This window comes from Falco peregrinus, chromosome 2 (genome assembly GCF_023634155.1).
Source record: "Falco peregrinus isolate bFalPer1 chromosome 2, bFalPer1.pri, whole genome shotgun sequence".
Taxonomy (NCBI): Eukaryota; Metazoa; Chordata; class Aves; order Falconiformes; family Falconidae; genus Falco; species Falco peregrinus.
In genome coordinates this window covers 123,069,774-123,093,878 of record NC_073722.1, presented here as the reverse complement: position 1 = coordinate 123,093,878, position 24,105 = coordinate 123,069,774, and the positions used below count along the sequence as shown (strand labels likewise).

The window sequence follows — 24,105 nt, the reverse complement described above, 5'->3', positions numbered from 1 at the left end:
TTACAATGAAACATGTGAGAAATAAAAATTAAATTTAAAAAAAAGTAATGCAGTTTTGCTGAGGGCAGTAAGGGCTTTTCAGGGTGCTGAGCACTGCTTTGTGTGAGCGTTGCTTTTGACTTCTTACCACTGGCGTTAGAAAATAGCCAATAAACCAAATGTGTAGTGCTTCTAGAAGTGAAATTTTGCCTGATTTTATGTGTGTGTGTGTGTGTGCGTGTGTTGAATCCCCTGTTTGCACAAAATACATGAGGAGTCAAAGACATACAGGAACCTGTTATTTTAGCTCTTTCTGTTAGAGGTGCTCCTGTTGGCAGTGCACGTTTGGCACTAGCACTGTGCCGCTTGCTGTCCCAGCCGTGTGTGACGTTAGCCACCCTGCTGCTGCCAGAGGAGTGTCACAGTCAGTCTCATACGGAGACAAGTTAAGACAGCTTCACAGTTCACTATTTTCAGCCTTAACTTGCATTCATATTCTTTAAGCTAACTTTCTTGAAGTCAGATGTAAAGGATTACGTGTATGAAAACACGCAGCGTTTTTGTGTAACTCCTTAGTTTGTGGGAAGGAAAAAATACCCAGAACATGGCTCAGCTTAGTCCTCCAAGTTGTACCATTTCTCTTTCAGGTATCACTGTAATTTGCATTCAGGTATCATATCTTTAATATTTTTTTTTATTATCTTAATAGTAAGTCTTCAGTCCAGAGACCGAATAGGCACAGGAGGACAAGTTGTGGATTGCAGTCGGTTATTTGATAATGATTTACCAGATGGGTAAGCTGACATCACTGTGGTGTAAATACAAATACAGCTCATACAACAGGCTTTTGCAGTAATGAGAAATCAGTGTACAAATAGGTTGATTCATTTTTATTCTTGCACTCAGAGTTCTACAGTTTTGCATTTAGGAGCAGGAGATAAGCCAGCTAGGATACACAACATCATTAATAGTTTGACCCCAGTCTTGTCTCTTCTTGGAAAATGGGAGGTGGCATATATGAGTAAATGCAATACAAAATACACTTATCTAGGAAAACATGTGTCTTTCAAATTGTAGAACTGATAAGCTAATATAATGTTAAATCACAGCCAGCAAACTGACTTCATCCCTACAGCGTTTTTGTAGCAAGGTAGTGAATGCACAAGCCTGGCTGCCTTCCACAGCACGCTGCGGAGGTGTACGCTAATATAAAAATGGATTGCTTTTTCTTCCATGTAATTCATAGTGAAGAAAACATGATTAGAAAAGGTAATGGAGCCTGAGTTCTTGCTGTATTTACCTGCCAAAGCCTGGGTTTAGGATTTTGGTTTGTCCCTGTGAGATTTCATGACATCATTAACACCTAAAACAGTTTTGTGAATACAGAAAAATGCTCTGTTTTAGGTTCTGGTGCTGTCATCAGCTTTTTCAGAGCAAGCACAGACCTTCTGAATGTGATTCTTGGCAGGTAAAGACAGGAGAAACTGATTTTTCAGATGATGAATTTTGTAATGTAAATTATCATCTAAGCCCTCAACAGCATTCTTTTGTTAATTTGGAGTCTGGAGAAGTCAGAAACATTTCTGAAAATGCTTTTAAATTTTCACATAAAAATGTTCCTTGTATAAATATTGCTTATTTAATTGTGTAACTGCAGTTAGCTGTATAGCCTTGTGTATTTTGGACTGCAAAAGTCATAATAATTAAAAAGTCACGTTATTTGAAGGTGACTTTTTAATGAAAGCGAGTAGTGCATGAGGGTGCTATGAAAGCACTTACTAGAATCAGTGGTCGAAAGATGTTAAATGCATTATTAAACACGATGTTTTCAAGAAGTTTCTTTATATGACTATTAAGATTTAATTAGAATTTAGACAGTTATTGAACATGAAGGTGTGATATTGTTAATGATATGCCTGTTTCCAAGGGAAGAATATTTAAATCAATTCTGAGTTGAACTTTCAGTTGTTTCCTGTTACCGTGTTCAGCTAACATGATTCATAATAGCCTAAGTCTTCCTGAGTTGGCATTTATGTTGGAAACATTTTGTGCCCTGGTTTCCTGGAAATACCACTTATTGCCTTATCTCTCAATGTCTGAATTCTAGGTGGGAGGAGCGGAGAACTGCTTCTGGAAGGATCCAGTATTTAAATCACATTACACGAACAACTCAGTGGGAGCGACCAACACGGTAAGAAACTATGTAGGAGACGCTGCAGGTGATCAAGTTTGCTTCCTGCCCAGGAGCGCTGAGCACAAGTGATTCTAAGTGGCTCTAACGGGTATTCAGCTTCCCCTGAGTCACTCCACAAATGCTGTTTGCTTTTCTTCTCTAACGTCCTACTTCTTCAGTCTGCCTAATGTCTAACCTGAAATAATCATTCTGGCTAGGTGTTCTTCCTCCCCAAATACTAGCATCTTTGTTTTCTGGTAGAGCTGCTGTAGTAGAACTCTATACAGACATTACAATGTGCAGGCGTTGTAAGGGATGAAGATGATCACAAATAGCTGACACACATTGTCTGTGGACGTGCTATGACCATGTAATCCAGAACTTTTAAAGCTGACTGTTAACAGAGCATGTTTCAAAATCATTGGAATCACCTTTTCTAATAGCCATAGATATGTGTTACAAAGCTGTTCCTCAAATCAGTTTCGAGGTTACCTGAATTGTAGACAGTGGTGTTGCACATTTTTCGCACTCTTCTGCAGACTGTCTGTGCCTGCAGACTGTCTCTTCCATCCTCAGTAAATATTATTCCAGTCTGAGTATGGATATATTTGACTTAAAATAGTCTGTACTGTTAATGCTGCCAGCTCCAGTATATATTTGCAGTTTTCAAGTGAGTAAAGGTACTGAACAGCTTCTTAATTTACCTATCTGTATTTTTCCTGGTATGTTAAAATACCTGTTCTAAGCTCTAGGCACATTTACGCTAGAAAAACAAATGCAAAATACATAATTTGTTTCAGGGATTTCCTGCGTCCTTATCAATCCCCTTGAATCCATTTTAAATCCTTTTGAAAGGAGCATTGAGCTACAAAACCACATAATTCAGTGTTTCCTCTTGCAGTAGAGCTCTCAAGCACAACTGGTTTTTTTGTCTTGTTTAGCCCTTTTTCATCATACTTGCCTAGTAACCTTCCTTAAAAATTGGAAGGAATAACAAAGCCTAATCACTTCTTCAGCTGTATGAAGACATGGTGAGAAAGTTTGGGTTGTATGCTGCTCATTAAAAAACCAACAACAACGACAAAAAGCAAACAAACAAAACATTCAGCACTCTGTTTGAGGTGGGAACTGAGTGAGTATTTGATACGATCTTGATCCTCCTAGTATCATAAACTAAGTGTCAGGTCAAACCCTGAGACTGGTGAGGAGGTTTACTAATTACTCTGGGATGAACCAGTGAGCGTGGAACAGAAGCGTTCTGCCCATCTTCGAGGTGTCATGCTCAACAAGTCAGCTGCTCAGTTCTGCCATCCGCAAGGATTTTCCAAGAGCCCCTAGGTGAGGCCTCCCTCAAGTGTGGTGTCCAGTCAGCATTGCAGTTTTCACGTTTTCCTCCACAGGCCGGCATCTGAATACTCCAGCCCAGGCAGACCGCTCAGCTGTTTTGTGGACGAGAACACTCCGATTACAGGGACGAACGGTGCAACCTGTGGGCAGTCATCAGATCCCCGGCTGGCGGAGAGGAGAGTCAGGTCACAGAGGCACAGAAATTACATGAGCAGGACACACTTGCACACTCCTCCCGATTTACCCGAAGGATATGGTATGCAAATTAATTTTTTTTTTTAATTGTAGGTCTCCCAAGAAACTGGGAAAATGGGTTGTGTCTTCTCCTTGTGTGTGAGATCCTTTTGATTTCTTAGTTTGGGGTAGTCAGCTTTTGTGGTTTTTTGTATTGATATTTTTTATTTTTCTAGTTATTAATTTATCTTGATTTCACAGAGCAAAGGACGACTCAGCAAGGTCAGGTCTATTTTCTGCATACTCAGACTGGTGTTAGCACGTGGCACGATCCAAGAGTACCTAGGTAAGAAACGATTGAAGTATCCTTAAAGTATCAAATCAAAACAGTTTGGGCAGTACTCTCCTCAGTTTTCTCTAATCTTGTATTTCTGACTCTTGGCCCTTGATGTATCACTTTAGCAAGTCATTCATCAAAATAAATTAGTCTCCCTTCCTCAGTTTTTCAAGTTGTTACCTTAATGCAGAAATGAAAGATCAAGAAATACGTTAGTGGTGTTTGGAAAACAGGTATAGTGAACAGATTGTAGATCGTCCATTTAAGTTATAGCCACGTCCCGGTTTTAACACTCTGCAAAATAATGAAACAAAAAGTAGGAACTGAGTACTTCCAAAAATTTAGATTTATCAAGATACTTCAGTGAAAGCTGAGTTGGTTTTGGTTTTTTTATTCAGGCTTTGGAAGTTAGCAAGACCTGAGAAATTGGCAGCGTATATTTATGAAGAATAAACTTTGTGACAAATGTGATCATTTTTGATGGAGGAGCAGACAAAGGGAAAAATGTGAAAATCCAGTGGATGCCCCTTGTATGTTTAGAGAGACAGTTTGTAGTGAGCTACAATCTCATTAGCTTAAATTTACTTGTCTGTGATAATTATTGTCCTGTGTTCAGACTACCAAACATAATTTACTCAAGGAGTGGGAATCTTGGTACATTTTGAAGAAACTAATTAGAGATGCTGGGTCATAAAAAGCTGGAAGCTGAAATGGTGAGCTGTGTTTGAAATGCCAGAATGTTGTTGTTTTAAAAAAGGAAGGAAAAAAAGGGGCGGGGGGGGGGTGGGTGGGGCAGGCTACATTTGAGTATGGTAGCAAACATTTAAAAACGCACAAGCTTTTTTACAGCAAGTTTCCTATTAGCAGAAATGAATATTTTCTTTATAATGTTCTACCACGAATGTTCCTAGAGCAATCATATATGCTTTCAAGCATCTCATTAGCAGCGTATAATTGGGAAAGAATTTGGTGGGGAGAAGCAAACGGGTAGAGAAGCTGCGAGAGACTGACCTGTGATTAAAATACTGTAACTGCTATTTCTGTTGCAGCTATCTCAACACTTACGAGGAAATAAATCTGAAGTGTCTTTCTGGTTTAGTCTCCTTATTTACACAATACATGTGTACATATTGTCTATGATTGTACACGTGATTATTTCTGATGTGTTTGAAAGGAAAGGAGGATAATGGAAATGATTGTTAGCCTCTGATGGTAGTTTAAAATACCGAGCAGTCCTGTTGGCAATGATTGCCTCTTAAGGTCTGTGGATGGTGGTGTAAAATACTGTGTGTAGTTTGAAATTGGCAGCAAGTGCTGGCATCTGTGAGAAGTGCAGCAACTTGGTCAGCTGCTGCGGGTGTTCATTCCCATGGAAACGGGTATCTTAAGAAGGATAAAGTGTCTCATGGCTATAGCTTCATTGCATTTTCAAATAATTATTTTGTTTTTATTACTGCTTCTGTGTGACAAGAATATACTGTGCTTTGATGCCCTGTCTGTAGGCTTGAGAGTGCGATAGTTGGGCATTAGGAAGTCTGTGACTTGCGTATTAGGCAAAATTAGAAACTAGAAGTCTCTAAAAAACAATTATGTCACGATTTAATCCTTAAGTTTGCGGTATAGTCGTTTTGTATGAAATTGTGAGTTAGTGCTGCTTTTAGGTGTGGCAGCAGAAACTGCATGAGTGTCTCCGAGACCAAAATTTGGCTGTTTGCATGAGGGTAGACTTCATGTCGTTTCTAAGGAATATTGTGTTTTTACACTAACACACCACAGCCATTTGGTTAATAAAAGTAAGCCCTACAGTTTGGTAGCGGCGTGTGTATGGGGTGACACCAGCAGAAGTTCAGTCCCAGAGCCTTTTGTTTTCCATTAGTGGCTTCTCAGCCTTTGGAGTCCCTGCAGGCGGCATCTTTTCCGTCGTTCTGTCCCTTGGCTCTTTCTTCCCCCCAACTCATGTGCTACTGGGAGATCTGAAGCCTTACACCTTTCAAAAGAGCCATGCTTGACAGTGGGAGATAACCAGAGGTGTGAATTACATAAATGAAAAACCAGTAAGCGGATATGTTTTTGAAGACTAGAATTTTTCAGCAAACCTCTGGAATGAACCTGCATCTTCCCAATTCCAGCAGAATCTTCCTGAGACCCGTTATGCTGCCTGTGCATTGCTCGGTGCAGAGCCAAATTGTTGTTCATACAATATTTCATTTGAAATATTTTGTTAGAGACCTCTTTGCTTCCCACTAGCACTTGGGGGTTTGGGGCAAAACTGCCTGTGCCATACACATCCCATGTGTAATTCTTTGTGGAAAGTGTAACTCTTCAGAAATATAGTTTTGTTTTGTAGGAGTTTTGAAAGTGTGATTCAGAGTTCCTTTCATGACTAATGTTGTTTTACAAATGTTTTCTGTCAGGATTGGTGTAGAACTGCAATTCCATTTTGGCAAATATGGCCACAGTCTTTGTTTTAAGCCTCTATTAATTTAACATCTGAAGTTAGTTTGTAAAAATGAAGGTTATTTGATAAGAATTTTTTTCCCCACGGCATGTGTTCTGGGGTGTGTGTTTTTTCTTTGGTGGGCTTGCACCTTGGGAGTAGAGATTCCAGCTGAACAGATCAAGTTTCTGAAACAATACATTTTCTCAGACTTCACGGAATTGTTCTGTTACATTTACGCTTGTTTGGCTCGGAGGCCCAATGCTGAGGTATTTTTCATTTTATATTTGTTTTCACAGGGATCTTAGCAACATCAATTGTGAAGAGCTTGGTCCACTGCCTCCTGGATGGGAGATCCGAAATACGGCAACAGGCAGAGTTTATTTTGTTGACCATAACAACAGGACAACGCAGTTTACAGATCCACGGCTATCTGCTAACTTGCATTTAGTTTTAAAGTAAGTCTGAAGTCTCTGGCGCATGAATAGAGGAAAGAAAGTGACTCTTGAGGGGTGCTAGACGTTATATCGAGAGGTATTCTGCCATGCAGTAGTATTTAAGACACGGTGGTGGTGTAGAACACACTACCAACTTGCTGTTGCACAGCAAAGACCAGGTTGGTGTCCTTGCTGGGGGGGGAATTCTCTAGCAGCATTTAGGCAGGAATGTGGCTATTGTGATGCTGGGAGTTGGGGGCAGCAGAGGGGGGAAGCAAGTGCTGGCCAGAGGAAAAGATTGGCCCATAGATATTTTTTTTCCTGACAGCAAGAGAGACGCTTTCTTTCCTTCCCTTTCTACTTCGTAGTGCTTTCAGTTATGGAGAACTTGCTTGAAAATAAGAGGTTGCGTTCAGTAGCCAGTGGTGTGAAATACTGATGAGTTAGGCAAGGGTGCACGAGTGTCCGACTATTCTCCTGAAATAAAGAAATAATTCATCTCTTACCTTCAGTATTCTAGTAAGACTAGTTGAGATGTTCTCAAAATAAGACCCCGGTAATTTAACTCAGATTTTTTACAAAAAGAATAAAATAAAATAGGAACTGTGGTTTTTTTTCCTGCCTTAGTGTTTTGATACCCCATTCTCATACTGCGCTTTTTAAAAGAGAAGGGGACACTCAAAAGAATTCTGGCTCTTGTTTTTATTCCCTAGGAACTCATTTCACACTGCGGGGGCCGGGTGTGTGTGTGTGTGTGTCTGTGAAAAATGGAAACCCAAAAGCAAACAAACATTATTTTATTTATTTATTTTCCATGGACAAGGCTATCAGTTTGTCCAGGCTATTTGGGAGTTTGTCTGTATTGTTTCTCTTTCTAACACCTTTTAATACTCTTGGGAAACACCTGTGAAGTATTGAGTAGGTGTTAAGTGGAAGAAATAATGAGGAGTTGGTTAGGTAGAAAGCCATCCAGCCCTGGGCAAGGAGCGACTGGGAGGAATAGTCCTTTGTAGGAAGTGAATCATTGGGAAGAAAAGCTGAAGGAAAGAATAATGGGAACAAGCTCTGAAAAGACAAAACCGGGGAATGGAAAGTAATATCCAGGAGGTCAGGAGCTTTTGTGTCCTACAGAAAAGCTGGCTAGCCTTTGTCTGCCCAATATACATTTGAACTTAACCCTCCAAGAGGGAGAGAAGAGTCTAAATATTGACAAATACGTACTTTGTTTAGAGACATCATTGGTTATGTATATGTATATTATTTAATAAGCTCCCATCACCCAGACACTTTTGGTTCTTTTTTCTTTTTTTAATTTAAAACAAAGAAATGACTACTAATTTTAGCTGACTTTATATTGGTAGTTTCAAATGAACATGATCTTGAAAAAAAACACCAAACCAGTGGAGGAGCATGTTTGTGTTTGAAACGTAGGAAAGTTCATTAAATTCATTCAAATTTAGGTATTCTACCCAAAGAAAAACTTCAGACCTTCTTAACTACAACAATGCAGTACTTACACTGTAGAAAATTCAGGTAACTGGACTATATTTGAAAAACTGTCCTTCACAGGTAGGTTTATTTTGAACAATGCTAGGGTCACAGTGTCTAGTTCTACACGTATTGTGGAGGACAAATACACAGGTAGCTTTGTGACCTGGAAAATCCAGTTTGACTTTCAAGAATCAGAACCATTTTGCATTTCCTTAAGTTTAAAGCGCTAGTACAGTGTGCTTAAGTTTTTCTTTTGTACATCTGTCTTTCATTAGGGGAGGATTTCAGAAATTCAACCAACAGTGTCATCAGCAAAATCTGCTGCCTGATAAATCTTTTTCTGGTGTTTATTCTTTTATTGCACCAAACAGGATACGTGAAAGCCACCCCCTCCAACCCCCCCCCCCCCCCGCCCCAAGCCCACCTCCCTATTTGTTCTTTCAAAGGAAAAACAAAAGTAGTTTGCCTTAGGCCTGTCATTTTATAAATTGTCTGAGAAATAAGTTTAGTATTTGGGTGGGATGGGCGTGCTAGTGTTTAAGGTTCAAAGGCATAATAAAAGTTTACTCTCAGTGATACTGACTTTACTATTGAGCTGGGTAAAGCAGTTTGTTCTTCCATTGATGACATTACCGGTTATGAAAATAATCAAACTTGTTACCCAGTTCTGTTTTAAAATATTGGCCAAGGATTTGTGATAGTTTTTGATCATTATGGCACCAGAAAACTATTGAGCTGTGTCCTTAAAGCACTGTACAGAGTCAGAGTCATTCAGCTGTGAAAACAAACGAAGAAATTAGATTTAATTACTTTAAGCGCTGCAGATTGTTTAGCACCGATTATTTTAGTCTGATATGGAGGATGGCATTTTATTTTTCTCTTCCTATTTTAGATTGGTTTAATTTGATACATAGATCTGAAGTTCATGCTCGTTCCAGAGATCACCTTTTCATCAAGACTGCCATTGAGCAGCTATGCGGTTAGGGGACTAGGTCTTTTTTGCTCTGAAAGGTAGTATGAACGTATGCTCACGTCAGCGTGTAATTATGACCTCTAGTAGGCATACACAAGGAGTATTTTCACATGCTCATGCTTATGGAATTAGAAAGTTTGGAAGATAGAACGATGATTTTGCTTTAATTTGTGCGTCAAGTAAATACAGTTTAAGTGAAATAAATACTTAAAGCTAATCACAAATGAAAAGCAATGACCATTCACGAGCACAGATGACATAGAGCCATAATCTGGAACTGCTCTGAGTGAGTGTCTCTAAATTATTGTCATGACTTGGTTTCTCAGGAGTGACTTCAAATAGCTGTAGTTTGTTGTAAGACCAATGTGATCAGCTTGCAAATAAAGTTAAGGAAGCCTTATTTAAAAAAACCAAACAACCCAAACCAACAACAGAAGCAAACAACAATACACTGTGAAGGTAACAACATCTATTAAGCTAACTTCTGGAGTCGTGCATCCTTGGACACAGTGGCAAAGTAGGATTTCTGTGCGCTATTGCCTCCTTAGAGCCCAGGAGTAAAGAGGTAGTATTATTAATATTAAGCTTTGAGTTCTTGCTGAAGTGATCTACGTGTGCCATCGCAGGGGTTTCTAAATGTTATGCTTGTAAGACTACTGATAAAGATTTCCCGGTCACCTGGTGTTAGTTTCCCTCGAGGGTGGTTTGTGCAAAATTGCTCTAAATAGCAGGTTAGCAAATAATAGAATAGCTGTTCCAGAGCCACTGGGCAAACGGGGAACACCCCCACCTTTTTTTAATTGCCAATTCTGAATGGCCCTGTGGTGGAAGCCTGCTGGAAGTGAAGCCTGGCTGGCCAGAAGGGCTTTCTAGTAGACCTCGTTTCGAAACAGACTGAAATTTTTAAATACTTTAGCACTGCGTTTGGTTCCATCTAATGTTTTTTGGTCTTTGATGTTGAAAAAAACAGTTTGTTAAGATTGCACTGGGAAACGCTCTGAATTGTAACCTTTCTTATTTCTCCAGTAAACTTAAGGCATTCTCATGTGTTCACACAGAGGTAATTCTTCTCATGGTTTAGTTACAGTACAGCTTTTATCCCACATAGTTTGGAAATGCCACGCTGAAAAGCTGTAAAAATACCGACTTACTGTGTACAAAAAATGACACGAGAGGATATCTCTGCAACACGATTAATTTACTTTTCCTAGTAAGAAGGTAGATTTACAAAATCTCTTAGAATTGCTAGTAAAAATACTTGCTTATCTGTGCCAATTAGTTACATATGAACTCCCAAATTCCTGTGGTCCAGACTAGGCCAGGTACAAGGGACAAGGTCCTTGCCAAGCTGCCAGTACAAACATCTTTTTGTAAGCTTACTCTTTTTCAGACAAGCCATTGAAAACAGACTATGGTATTGACCGTAGATTAGAGGCATAGTGTTTGGCAGATCCCTGAATTTTAAAATGGAGGAAGGCAGAACACGCAAAGGAAATATGGAAATGGTATCTGAGAAATTCAGCGTCAGCAGCTTAGTAGTAAAACTGTATGGATAATACCTTATTATATAGCGCCATAACCTTTTACATACTTTGTAGAGTAGTACTAATAGTAATAACAAACCCTAAAACCAACTGATAGTTGTTGCCAAGGCAGACAGAAGCATGTGTCTTTAGTCAGGATAAAAATCTTTCTGCCTTTATTTTTTCACTGGACCCGGACATTTTTAGCGTAATCACAATAGTAGTAAATCGAAAGTAGTTGAGTTACAAAGACTTAACATTTAAGAAACATCTGAAGAAAACAGGGGACATATGCCTTGAATATCTGCAAACAGCTGTGTTTGTTTCTAGCCGCCAGAATCAACTTAAAGATCAGCAGCACCAGCAGCAGCAGCAGGTAGTGTCCCTGTGTCAGCTGCCAGATGAGGCAGAGTGTCTGACTGTGCCAAGGTACAAGCGAGACCTAGTGCAGAAACTCAAGATCCTGAGGCAAGAGCTGTCACAGCAGCAACCTCAAGCTGGCCATTGTCGTATTGAGGTCTCCAGGGAAGAGATTTTTGAGGTAATACGAGAGTTTGACCCGTTTCTTACCACTGAGGGAAGGGGAGGAGGGTTGTTCGGAACTGCCTGAAGAAGTCATTCAGTTAGATTAAATCTTCAAGTCTGGAGTTAAAGCGGGAATTTTACCAGTGGCGAATGGGAAGAGGAAGCATTTCGAGGGGCTGTTAAGAACAGTTATGTACTTAAAGTAGATGTATTCACCCTGTAGAGAAGAAACACGAGGAAGGCTTTCCCTGTGGCTGGAGGTGTACAGACTGTGCCAGAGATGGAGGAAGGAGTCCCAGCACTTCCTGCGTTTGAAGATGCTGTTGCACTTCTTCCCTGAATATAAGAACGCGAATGTCTGTTACAGAGGGAATGGTACAAACTGAAAACCAAAGTAGTGATCTTTGATCTACTGTAACTTAAAATTACTATTGAATAGCATTCATCTTTGGAGTTTACATTGCTTGGCATCTATCCCAATTCTGGTTGATTTTTTTTTTTTTTTTTTCCCCTCCTGACCCGCCCCCCCCCTCCCTGAATCAGACCAATTTTTATGAATTGTCTCGGCTTCCGAATGACCAGAGATGCCCACAGTGGGGTATCTGCATTTTATTTTGTGACGTTGTTCAGAAGAATAATTCTGCTGAACTGATTAAACACAGTTATAATTCAGTGAGTTTTTCTGGAGAACAGTTTGTTGCCTTGAGAACACTCTCACCCATCCCACCCATCCCTGATGCATTTTTTACCCCACCCACAAAACTGACAGCCCCACTGTATTGTCACAGTTTTTCCCAGCCAAGAAAGATTTGTGTTGGTCTTCCCTTTGGAGACAGTCAAATCAGTTCATAATCAACTAAAAAAGAAAGGGAGGAAAAGCTGCTGTACAGCAGTGAAAATTACTACATTCTTGTTCTGAAAACTAAGTGTTGGGTCAAGCACGCCTCCCTCTTCTGCAGCGCCAAAGATTGGGGCACCGATAAGGGGACATAAATAAAAACTAGATATTTTTTTTGTTTGTTTAATACCTTTTTTAAAATTAGCATTTGTTTTGCCTCTTTCAGCTTTCTTTTTTGTCTTTTCTTGGTGAAGCCTTACTGATAGAGGAATAATTGTGTAGGTTTACTGGGATGTTCTGTTCTTAAAATGCTTCTTGAAGGTTTGCACGTGTGTTACACCCAGAGTAGAAGCTCTGCTGCTGGCTTTTCAGACTCTAAAAATTGTGAGCCTTGATGCAGAACAAAAGACCAACACAGGTTGTAATTTTTTGTAAGTTATGTGAGAATGAGAGAGAGGATGTTCCGATCACCGTACCCCTCTGGAAATCTAATGGAAAACTGTTCTCACAATATCTGTTCTATTGGACAAGTGTTATCACGTTTGTAGAAAACTAAGTAGCAGTTTGTGACTTGAGAAACTGGTTAGTGTCTAGGAAAATAGTATCCCCTTTAATAGTATCCCCTGTGGACTTGGAGTCTGAGACTCCCTTCATTTCTAATGAACAGTAGTAGCTTCTTGTCTGTAAGTAGCAGTTAATAAAAGAAAGGGTTGTGTGTTTACAGGAATCCTACAGGCAAGTCATGAAGATGAGGCCAAAAGACCTGTGGAAACGATTAATGATAAAATTTCGTGGGGAGGAAGGCCTCGATTATGGAGGTGTTGCCAGGTAAACAGTCGCTCCTCTGTCTCTTCCCTCCCACCTCAACTCACCAGCTACACCCATGCATTGAATCGTAAACCAGCCTTGTCTCAGCCCTCTTTCTTTTAACATTATTCTTATTTATATTTCTGTAACAGAATGTCAGAAAATATATTATTTCAGGTAGTCTTAAATGAAAAACTGCATTAAAAAAACCCTAATTTATTGGAAATAAATCAAAATGCGTGTTACAGATCACATCAGACATCTATCATATATGTGAGACAGGCTTTTGGTATCTATTGAGATTACCATATTTTTCTTTGGTTAGTAAAGCTGGGGTATCTGAGAATTTGTGCCATTAAATATTCAGCTTTGTGGCGGAACTTTTTATTAAAAAATATGATTTATTGCACATTGTCACTAGCGTTTGCAACAAAATGTTAAAAACTAGCAGTTAGTAGGCAACTTAAGTCTGTCAGTAGTCTGAGGTTATTTTTCATCTGCTTATAAACACTGACGTTTATTGTTGTATGAAGATGTTCCTCACATTATAAAACACCGTTAGGGATTGTATTGGCCAGTTGCACAGATGCTGGTTTACGTCACTGAAAATACTCCCCACCTCTGGCATGTGGATCTGTTCTCTCTAAATGAGTGTTGACTCATTTAGGAGTATCCATTGTTTGCATTGCATTTTTTTACCATTAGTATTCATTTCCAAGTACAGACGACGCTCCCAAACATTTCGTCTTCTGCATCTGTAGTTGGTGCACAGCAGGTCACCTCTGGGGTGAACACATGGATCTTCATGAGTTTGCAAATGGCCAGTCGAGTTTTCACTTCGTCCGTTCCTAAATATTTTAACGTGCTAATTAGCTATAACTAGTAAAAAGGTCTTGTTGAATCAATCACTACTAATTTTTTGACACTAGTAATAGTACTTAAAATAAAGAACTGACAGATACTACTGTGCACTCTTTTCCAAAGTATCCGCTAGTGTTCTTCAGCGTGAGTTTTGTTTCTAGTCTGTCTGCCATGGAGCCTTTGCTGTCTTCCATACATGAATCCAGGGAGGCCAAGCTGGGAAGCGTTACGGTTTTCCCAGTTCTCAGATCGTTACTGACTGATCTGTGAACACGTAATTAAAACCTTAACTAAATATATCCCATTACCTGAAGACAGTTTTTATTAAAGGTTGTGACTGGAACATCTCTGCAACCTAGTTGATAGAATACACAGTGTCTTGTCTTGGTGTGTAATGGATGAAGGAGAATCATAGTTGGAAACTCTTGGAAATAAGTAATCTGGAGAAAAATTTTGCAAAGCTGGGAAATACATCAGCTGTCAGGTGCTGTGCAGTTACTGAGCGAGTAAAAATAATTCTGATTTCAGCCTTATCTAAGCGTTTTCAGACATAAATTCCTCACATCTGTGTTTAACGGTAAGATTAAAAAAAATCATCCTGTTTTGAGAAGATTCTGTGTGGGAATGCATTTGTCTAAAGTACACAATTATTTTCTTTTCTTCAGGGAATGGCTCTACCTGTTGTCACACGAAATGTTGAATCCGTATTATGGTCTCTTCCAATATTCCCGAGATGATATCTATACACTGCAAATCAACCCCGACTCTGCAGTCAACCCGGTACGACTGGTAACGTGGGTTCTGTACACGGGGGGGTTGTGCCTAGGAATTAGAGACGTCTGGAGAGTGTTCTAGGCTTAGGAACCTAATTCTCGCGTTAGTATTGCTGGAGACTGGATTTGTGCAATGATATGATCATTTCTTTTTAGTACTGATCAAAGAAACTTCTCAAATGTGTTCTTAATTTTCTGTAAGATGTCAATTTACGTCCCCTTTGGGAGAAATTAAGTTCATTTTGAGTCTTAGTAGCAAGACTTCTGGACTGGAAGCGATATACTCAATGTGCTGTGTATTAAGACAAACAAACCAGAAAGCTTTGGATATGTTTTTGTTTTGAGTTTGTTGTGTTTTTCTTTTCCTTGTATTGAAATTTTAGTTCATATTCAGCGGATAGACCCTGGAGGTCTTACTTAGCTGAATGGCTTAGTCTCTTCTTCCTATTCCAGGAACACTTATCATATTTCCACTTTGTTGGACGGATCATGGGGATGGCTGTGTTTCACGGACACTATATTGATGGGGGCTTCACGCTGCCTTTCTATAAGCAGTTGCTAGGGAAGCCAATTACTTTGGACGATATGGAATTGGTTGACCCTGATCTTCATAACAGCTTAGTCTGGATACTGTATGTACTGCATATTATATCTTACAATGCTGGAATTCTGTCTCAGTTAACGTATGGTGATGTTCCTAAAGTCAGTTGTGAAGAAACTGAAAATACACTTCCAGTTGAAGTGTATTTTGATCTGCTCAGGCAGGTTTCTCACACGATTCAGCTTCTTTAAGGCTTAAGCCACACAAGGTACTCAAATTTGGGGGACAGGGGGAGTTCAGAAATGTTAATTTATTTATTTTGCCTATTATTAACAGTAATATGCTATTAAAAATATAACACTGAAACTTTGTTAACGGTTTTAAAATATAGCACAGTAAAAATGTATGATCACCTTTTGCTTCCAAGCAGTAATTTGAAATGCTACTGAAAAAGTGAATTGTGGTGTCTGTCAGGTATATCGCGGCTGTGATATATTTGCGCAGTATGTTTTCACTGGGTCACTTGCTTACTTCTTTCCACCAGTGAGAATGATATCACAGGAGTCTTGGACCATACGTTTTGTGTAGAACACAATGCATACGGGGAAATTATTCAACATGAACTGAAACCCAACGGCAAAAGCATCCCTGTGACAGAGGAAAACAAAAAGGAATATGTCAGGTACGTCAGTATCTTTTTGCAAAGTTTTTTATAGTCCTGTGGTGGGGAGGAACTTTTACCCATTTGCAGTAATTGATGGTGTTACGTTGTTGGGGTTTTTCCTAAGTGGTGGCGCAGCGGTGGTGGTGTGTGTATTCCTGTCAGTAAGGCCATTTTTGTTTTTTGGCTGGATAAATTGCAGGTTTATTGTGTTTGAATCCATCTTTCACAAACCCAATTTGCACTTGCTTGCAGACTTTATGTAAACTGGCGATTTTTACGAGGAATTGAAGCTCAGTTTCTGGCTCTACAGAAGGGATTTAATGAAGTAATCCCACAACATCTGCTGAAGACATTTGATGAGAAAGAGTTAGAGGTCAGTCCGCTAATGTCAAGTTATGTCGTCAAGTGTAACAATAAAAGCCTGAGGCATTCTTCTGAGACTGAGTAACGTGCAAAGTTGTCTCCCCAGTGCTTTAGGGGTTTGCAGGTGCGCTGTTACAAGAAATACAGTTAGCATAAGAGGTTACCAGGTCATGCAGTCACTGAGGCTGCGTGTGCCTTCCACCCAGAGCTGCCAGAGTGTTTCTCAAGGCGGTATTTCCTAACTGCAGAAGTGGTAGAAGAGGAGACCCTCTCCTATAGCTGAAAACCCAGCGGAACCTACAGCGAGGTGTCTGCAGCCACCTCGGACCGCTGCAGAGTGCTGCTCCAGCCAAGGTGCTGGTGCATATTTCTCACGGTGCAGTTTCACGATATTAAATTCAGTCTGGCACTCCCTGCCACCTCCCACCACTTGCCCCCAGCCCTTCCAGCACGCTGCGCTGACCTGGGTGTCGGGCAGCTGTGTGGTTTAGCAGAGCTGAGTTATGCCAGGCTAAATTAGCCCTGTAAACACGGCGTAAGAAGAGATGCTGTCACCGACAAATGTGCTACAAAATGTCGAGACCGGCACCCAAACAGTACCCTCTCAAGGCAAATCCTATACGTTGCCAGCTTGTGTTAAACTGCAACCTGATATACAGCCTGTTAGCGGTGGAGCTGAGGGGTTTTGCCGTGTAAAATAACCGCAAGGTTCATTATTCATGCTCTCTTCTGTTCACTGTTCCAGAATGTCAGTGATCGCTGCTCTTTTATCCTGACTATTCCCGCGAGGCAGCCGTAGCGTTAACCCAGAACCATTGTGCAGGTGCAGAATCAGACTGGGGAAGCTCCAGTGTTCTTAGTCACAAGAAAACGCCTTCATAACCATACCCCTGCTGGGCTTCAACGCGGAGCTCCATTTTAGAAGCGCTGAAAGCTCTCCATCGGGGAGTTAGCCTGGTTTGGGTGACATGTATGGTATGAGAAGAAGATTGCTTTGGGGGGTCCAGAGTTGGACCAGCCAAACTACACCCTTACCTGTGCTCCAGAGACACACACTGGGCTCAAATGTGAACGATGCACGCACTGTCGTACAGGGGCAGAATCTGGGCTTCTGTCATGTAGTTGACAGGTCAAGGCGCGTCTGTATAAGCTTACAAAACTGTTGGTTTATTCTTTTTTTTTTAATTTGAATTAAGGCCGTTTGAAAAATGGATTGTGTACAAAGGTAAGATTGAAAAAAAGTTTTATTTCTGCATTGCTTAAGAGTAGTGAGAGGTTACAATTTGCTGTTGGTATAAAAATCTGTTGATGTTTTTCAGTATCAGTTATCATTTGGCTAGCTTCAAAACCGTTTTTATCTTGATCGATGATGAAATACTTAATTGTATTTTAAATCTGCAGCTGATCATTTGTGGACTGGGAAAAATTGATGTCAATGACTGGAAGGCAAACACTAGGTTAAAACACTGTACCCCAGACAGCAACATTGTGAAATGGTTCTGGAAAGCTGTGGAGTTTTTTGATGAAGAGAGGAGAGCGCGACTGCTCCAGTTCGTGACCGGCTCATCCCGAGTGCCTCTGCAGGGCTTCAAGGCATTGCAAGGTAACGGGGCTTCCTCCAAGCGCAGGCGTTTGCGGTCCCTTCTGGAGAAATAGGCCACAGCACAGAAACATTAGCTGAACACGAGGCTGGTTGGCTGTAGTGTGACTTTTTAAGAGTGATTTTTAATGGTTTGATGAATAACGATCACAAGTATTACCTTGTTATTCAGCTGTAAATGGCTCTTTTGTTTCAATTACGCACACGCTTCTCTGGCCAGAAGTTCAGATCAGCAGAGATCTCAGTGGGGTTCTCCTCGTGGCTTTTCTAGAAGCCTGGGTTTTAATTTCTGTCTCTTACAAGCCCCCATCACCTGTGCAGCTCTGGGACCAGAACACACCAACATGTCACGTTCATGCAATTCTGACCGCAGAGGCACTCGTAATGCTGACCACTTTTATTGTGGGAGCGACATAACCACGGGCAGCCCAGGCATCAGAAATTATCATCTTAATTACCAGCCTGTCTCCTGAACTTCAGTTGAAGCTCTGGATCTCTGTCGTGGGAGCTCCGGCTGCGGCCCATGCCGCTCAGCGAACACAAGCGTTTACCCGATCGTGCCCTCTCACAAGATGAGAGAAAACTGCCCAGGGGAGACCCTGATCATAAACCATTTTAACAGGTGGAAGATTCCATCGGAACACAAACATTGTGGTAACAGCTGCCACATACAAAAGCTGGTCACTCTAGAAATCTCTTCCTCCTCCATCATCCCTCTGTTATCAGATAGAAAGCCTCTTTGATTTTTTTTTTTTTTTTCCCCTCTGTCCTGAGCTGAAAAATGTTCAGGAGTACGAGAAACTCAGAAGTATTGAGGCTTTTAAGACCCTAGTTACTTTAAAGTGTGACAAGTGGTTAAATAAGTGTTTAAATCACTTTGCAGGGGGTGGAGGGACTTGTGGCAGGCTGGAACTGTTAACCCGTCAGAATAGTTCCGGGCAGTATTAACGCTACTATTGATGCACGTGCCATTACCGCACCAGTGAGCGTGTGAGACTGGTAGTGGAAGTAATACCAGTTTAACGTCATCCGTGCTGCAAGTTTTAGTGTGAGTACACTAGTAAAAGAAATATTTCTGTGAGCGAATGAAGCCTGCGTTCCCACAGATCTGAAGACGAAGGCTGCCAGGTTTAGACCGTGTTGTACTGACACAGCACAAGCGGCTCACGTTTGATTAAACAGCAGAGCCCCCACGAGAGGGGCTGGCCCAGTGGGTCACGTCTGTAATCTCCGTCTGCTCCAGCAACAATTCCAGTTTTGCAAACGTTAGGGCGTTGGTAACATCATCTGTCCTTTGTGAAATCTTCAACGAAATACTAAATCTAAAAGGCTGCTGTGCTGTGGGTTTTTTTCTTTAGTAGAGAGATTAAGGAGGTCTCGTATAGTCAGATTAACAAAATTATAAGAAGTTGGTGTTGTGACTCCTCCATCAAATGTGAATGGAAGTGGCCACAGCTTGAGACCTGTCACAACATGGGGCAGATACACCTGACCAAGTTTTGTTCTTTAGGAAGGGTGAGAGAAGTTAAATTTAAAACTGTTAGAATTACATAGTGCACCGTGTAGAACAGGCATTTTTATTTTTCCTTATCAGTGCTTTGTTCTTGTTTATCTTTCAATGGTTTAAATAACAGCACGGTTATCGCGCGTGGGTGGAGGGGAGGAATCGGTCTGACAGGTGCGGTGCGTTGAAGTTTTTTCCTGCCTGTTTGTGATTTTCAGCTCCGTGCGTGGCTTCTCCTCATTTGGTGGTTTTAGTTACTCAGTGGTTGTTGCAGTGCAACAAAGAAATTTCGTATTAGGCAACACAGTAGTAGTAGAGATCTCTTCTGGATTTTCAGGTGCTGCAGGCCCACGGCTATTTACAATACACCAGATTGATGCCAGCACTAATAATTTGCCGAAAGCTCATACCTGGTAAGACTTTTTCAGGTCTCTAATGTCTTACGTAGATTTAAGACCAACCTGCTGTCTGTATTTTGAGCAGTCTCTTTTTATTATTTTTCTTATTACTTTCCTCTGCTTTTCTGATGCAATAAATGCTGTCTGTTACGGCGTAGTAAAGGTGTGAAAACCAGAGATTGCTTTTATTTACACAAAGTTCTGTTGGCCTTGTTACGTCTTGCTTTGTCGTGGTTTCACGTACGTTCCGTGGAGTTACGCAGAACGCTGCTAGTGACGCTTGACGTTCCAGGTCGCTGAAACTCTTCTGCCTTCTGTCCACAGCTTTAACCGAATAGACATTCCTCCTTACGAGAGCTACGACAAGCTATACGAGAAGCTGCTAACTGCCATTGAAGAAACGTGCGGGTTTGCCGTGGAATGACCCTTCCCAGGCTTACCTGAGACTCTATTTATACTCCTGTCAGCCAGAAAGCCCTTCCCTCAGCCAAGACTCAAGAAATGCTTGAAATACAGGAAACTTTCCCTTTTCTACACTAGGACACTGGGAGGGAAAGGACAACTTTGGAATTTTATTTTATTATTTTTTTTTTATTTCAAGAAAATAGGTTCTGTGGTTCCTGCCATAGGATCATTCAGCTGCTATTAAAAACTAATATCTTGAACATACAGAATGCTGACTTTTCCTACATTTCAACAGTTAAGCAGTATTCTATACTTAAAAGACTACTACTATTTTTGTAAAAGGTAATCTATTATATTTGCCTACCTGATTTCTATTCTCAGATACCAAGACACAACTTCAGCAGTCGGTACAAGTCATGTTTCAGCCTGTTTTAAATGTATGATACTGAACAGCATCTATACCTGCTATTTTTGGAAAAAATATTTTGGATTATTCTAACTTTGCATAAAATTGGCTGAAAGAATCATTAACCTTTTTAATTAAAGCCACTTACATGTTAACTGCATTTTCTTAGAATAAAACATTATATTCTGCAATGTAAATTCAACGTAAATGTTACCACAGGGGGCTTTTTTTATATTTTTCAAGCATGAATTACAAATACGATGTTTTGGGGTCCTATTTATATCACTTGTCAGATTCCTTAAACAAAATTTCTAGCGTGAGCGACACAGTACTGTGTGTGCTGCAGTACTTGTGTTAACATGTGGAATAGACCTTTTTTAATGAACAGTAGATGTTTTGATTTTTTTAAAACAGCATTTTTCTAAGAAGTCTGTCAAGAGTATTTTTTTGTTGCTTTTGACTTTAAACACTGCGTTTTTCAGCTTTTTAAGCGTGCTGATGAGGTGGTATTTGACAGCAGAAGCCCATCAGCAGTTCGTTTCAGAACCCATCCTGTCCAGTCAACCAAAGTTTGTTTGAATGCAGCCAAATCACACTATATATTTGTCGATGCTAAAGATATATCAGGTAAAACATGTTGTAATCTTTGTCTAGCTGCTCATGACATGTGGGTTTAAGTTACAGCTAAGAAAAAATGGTGTATTGACTGAAATATGTGTAATGTGCTTTGAAAATGAGGTTTTAAAAGCACATAATTTATTGATTGTAGGGATGGAAGTAAGTATATATATGAATTATAACATGGGTTGATCTCTTCAAAGGGGAATAAAATGCACTACCAGTAGAGGGAACTGAACTTTTAAGTTAGTTTGGAAATTCTCAGTTAAGATCCATATGATCTGCTTGTGGTGTGTAGATAAATCAGTCTGCTTAAGAGGTGGTGGCATTCTCCTCTCAGCAGTGAGGCTATTTGGAATTAAGTAGCGGGTTTTTTCCAATCAGTGTTGTGGTTTTGTAACTTAGGTTACAATCAATCATCAAATCTGCACTATTTTTACACTGCCAATGAGAAGAAAGTCAAAAGGTATTAAAAATGCTAAAAAAATGGGATGTAAACAGCTGTTTCGTTTTTGCAGTGTAAGTCACACAGTGAACTAGCTAATTTTCTGTCTGTTCTATGGAGCTTGAACTTAATTTTGTTCTGCCAAATCTGACTGCCACAGTGAGTAAACTACTACTGGATGTTGTGTATTAGAATAGTGGGCAATGGACTACTTTTGTAGAATTGTGGTAAGAATCTGGTGAGCCAAATCCGCATGTTCATTTGATTTTTTTTATATTTTTTTTTTATTATTTTTTTTTTGTACAGCTGTTGCTGGACGGTTTGTTCTAAGAGACTTGCTTCCCATTCTGGGCTGGCTGCAGAGATGAGGCTGCTTAGGGATGTAAACATAAAGCCAGGAATCTTGCTTTGACAGCCAGGTTTGAAATATATCAGACCGTTTTTTTTCCCTCCATTTCAAGGGAATATTGCACTCATGTCACATGGCTGGTACTCTTCCCTAATTGATGGCTTTCAGGTGTAATTACCGGAGAAGCTACTGCTACGGCTGCCCAGGTTGCCTGGGGGAGCAGAGTAGGTTGTTGCCCAGTGTGTTTCTCACCCAGTATGCTGCGCTGTCGGGGACCAGTGCTTCAGACACTCCCACAGACCTCTCCTCCCCCCCTGCGAGTGCCGAGATAGGATGTGAAATGACGATTTACAGAGACAGGTTCTTTTGACCACTGTTCACAGGATAGCTACTCCAGTGTTGTAGAAGTTTGTTTAATTTTATATCGCCACCCCACCCTGCTCTTGCTCAGGCTAAGGCTGCAGCCTCCATGGGCATGAAAGATGGAAAATGCAGTTTGATCCAGCTGTTGGGAGGAGTCGGGAGTGTTAGGTGATTCCAGGGGGAAGGTGTGCTGCTGCTCCCCTCGCACCGGGCAGCTCCCCTCGGCACTACTTAAAGACTGGCTGTAGCGTGTGTCTCCTGACCACATCGATACCCGCCTCCCAGCAGCCTTCTCCCTGTCAGCCTGCTGAGGCTGGTAAATGTATGGAATGCACAGTTACGGCCGCCCTTGTGTCGTCCTGAAAGCATTTTTGAGGAGGGAGGAGATGAGCTCTGCAGAATATAGACTCTAGATGGGCTGATAAATACCGTTCATTTTCACAACAGCCTTAGCAGTACATCTGTTTGTCCTACCAGACGTTTTGGTAGGGCATAGAGAATTTTAACTGCCACAGATCAATACTGTAAATTTAATAATTATAGGCAAAAGTAGACAAATCTATGTTTGACTTTCCATAGCTGACAGATGAAGGATGAATATACCAAGTACTTCGAGTGCCTTTCTACCTTCGTAATGACTGAGAGCTTTAACTAGAGCACCTCATCACCTAGTCAGATGTTTATCTGAAAATGTTAAAAGGGTTGATTCCTTTTGCAAAATTTTGTTTCGAGATCATGTCAGCTACTTTCCCCTCAAAAAGGTGCTAAGCCTAATATTGCATTTTAACCTTGGACTTTCACCCCATGATTAATGTGAATATTTATTTCAATGTGTCCCTCTTACTGGGTTTTACTTTATCCAGTCTTTAGTTGTTTTAGAGAGATGTCACATTATGGTTTTATGCTGTTGCTTTTCATTATGAATGTTTAATTATGAACAGTGACTTTTGTAGATTTCAAATATACAGTACACGAGTTTCAGAGGATTTAATTTCTCGGTGTAAAGAGTTTTGTAATGGTGCTTTGTACAGTATGTATTCTAATTTTTTTGCACATAGTTTCAGTTTCCCTAAACTGATTTATTTGTACCAAATTTTTGTGTTGTACTAAAGTCCAGAGCACACAAGCCGTTTTTAAATTCTTGTTCTACAACACTACATCTGTATTGAACTTCTGGTGCGTTTAAAGTGGCTGCATTGATGGAAGTAAAAGCTTTGCTTCTATACCATAAGTATGCATCATACAGCTTAATGTAGCATGCTCCAATTGCTTCAGATTTTAAACAGCACCATATAGTTAACAGGTGCCATTTGTTGTACTTTACACTATGTAGTAGGTTTCTGGCTCTACCACATCCTCAGAGCTTTGTCTGTAGTTGTAAATTAGTTTATACAAGTGTAATTACTCCTCCACAAACTGACAGTTCTTAGTTTATCATTTCCATTGTATTTATTACAGAGTGTTTTAGCATTGGTATCATTGTATTTTCACCCAGCTGTTACATGAGCTTTAACAAAAAAAAAAAAAATCTGTATAAAATGGTTTTTAAGTACTTAATGTATGTACCCATGCAGAAGTTGAGCAATAAATTGTATGCTGTTTGCACTGTCACAGCATCAATGGTTTTAAAAGTTTTAAGTTTTTCTTAATTAAATATTTACTTTAAAATGTAACAATGGCATTTTTAAGTAACTCAGCTTTGTTCCAGGAGAAAATACTTAAAACTTGGTGTCTTTCTACACACTGTTGCCTACAATAAGGATTGTGCTGATGT

The 24,105-nt window shown here is 40.3% G+C and overlaps 1 protein-coding gene across 2 annotated transcripts in view; it reads left to right on the top strand.

Annotated features, from left to right (window-relative positions):
- SMURF2 (SMAD specific E3 ubiquitin protein ligase 2) overlaps window positions 1–23,951 on the top strand; it is a 66,486-nt gene extending 42,535 nt beyond the window's left edge. For both annotated transcript variants that reach the window (XM_055796275.1, XM_027786922.2), the window contains 14 exons: window positions 689–773; window positions 2,087–2,170; window positions 3,553–3,755; window positions 3,935–4,019; window positions 6,747–6,905; window positions 11,202–11,412; window positions 12,959–13,062; window positions 14,568–14,682; window positions 15,129–15,307; window positions 15,761–15,898; window positions 16,133–16,253; window positions 17,645–17,846; window positions 19,685–19,760; window positions 20,070–23,951. In XM_055796275.1, coding sequence (XP_055652250.1) covers window positions 689–773; window positions 2,087–2,170; window positions 3,553–3,755; window positions 3,935–4,019; window positions 6,747–6,905; window positions 11,202–11,412; window positions 12,959–13,062; window positions 14,568–14,682; window positions 15,129–15,307; window positions 15,761–15,898; window positions 16,133–16,253; window positions 17,645–17,846; window positions 19,685–19,760; window positions 20,070–20,169 — 1,862 coding nt within the window. In that variant the 3' untranslated portion in view covers window positions 20,170–23,951. The remainder of the gene's footprint in view (window positions 1–688; window positions 774–2,086; window positions 2,171–3,552; window positions 3,756–3,934; window positions 4,020–6,746; window positions 6,906–11,201; window positions 11,413–12,958; window positions 13,063–14,567; window positions 14,683–15,128; window positions 15,308–15,760; window positions 15,899–16,132; window positions 16,254–17,644; window positions 17,847–19,684; window positions 19,761–20,069) is intronic.
- The last annotated feature ends 154 nt before the right edge of the window (window positions 23,952–24,105 follow it).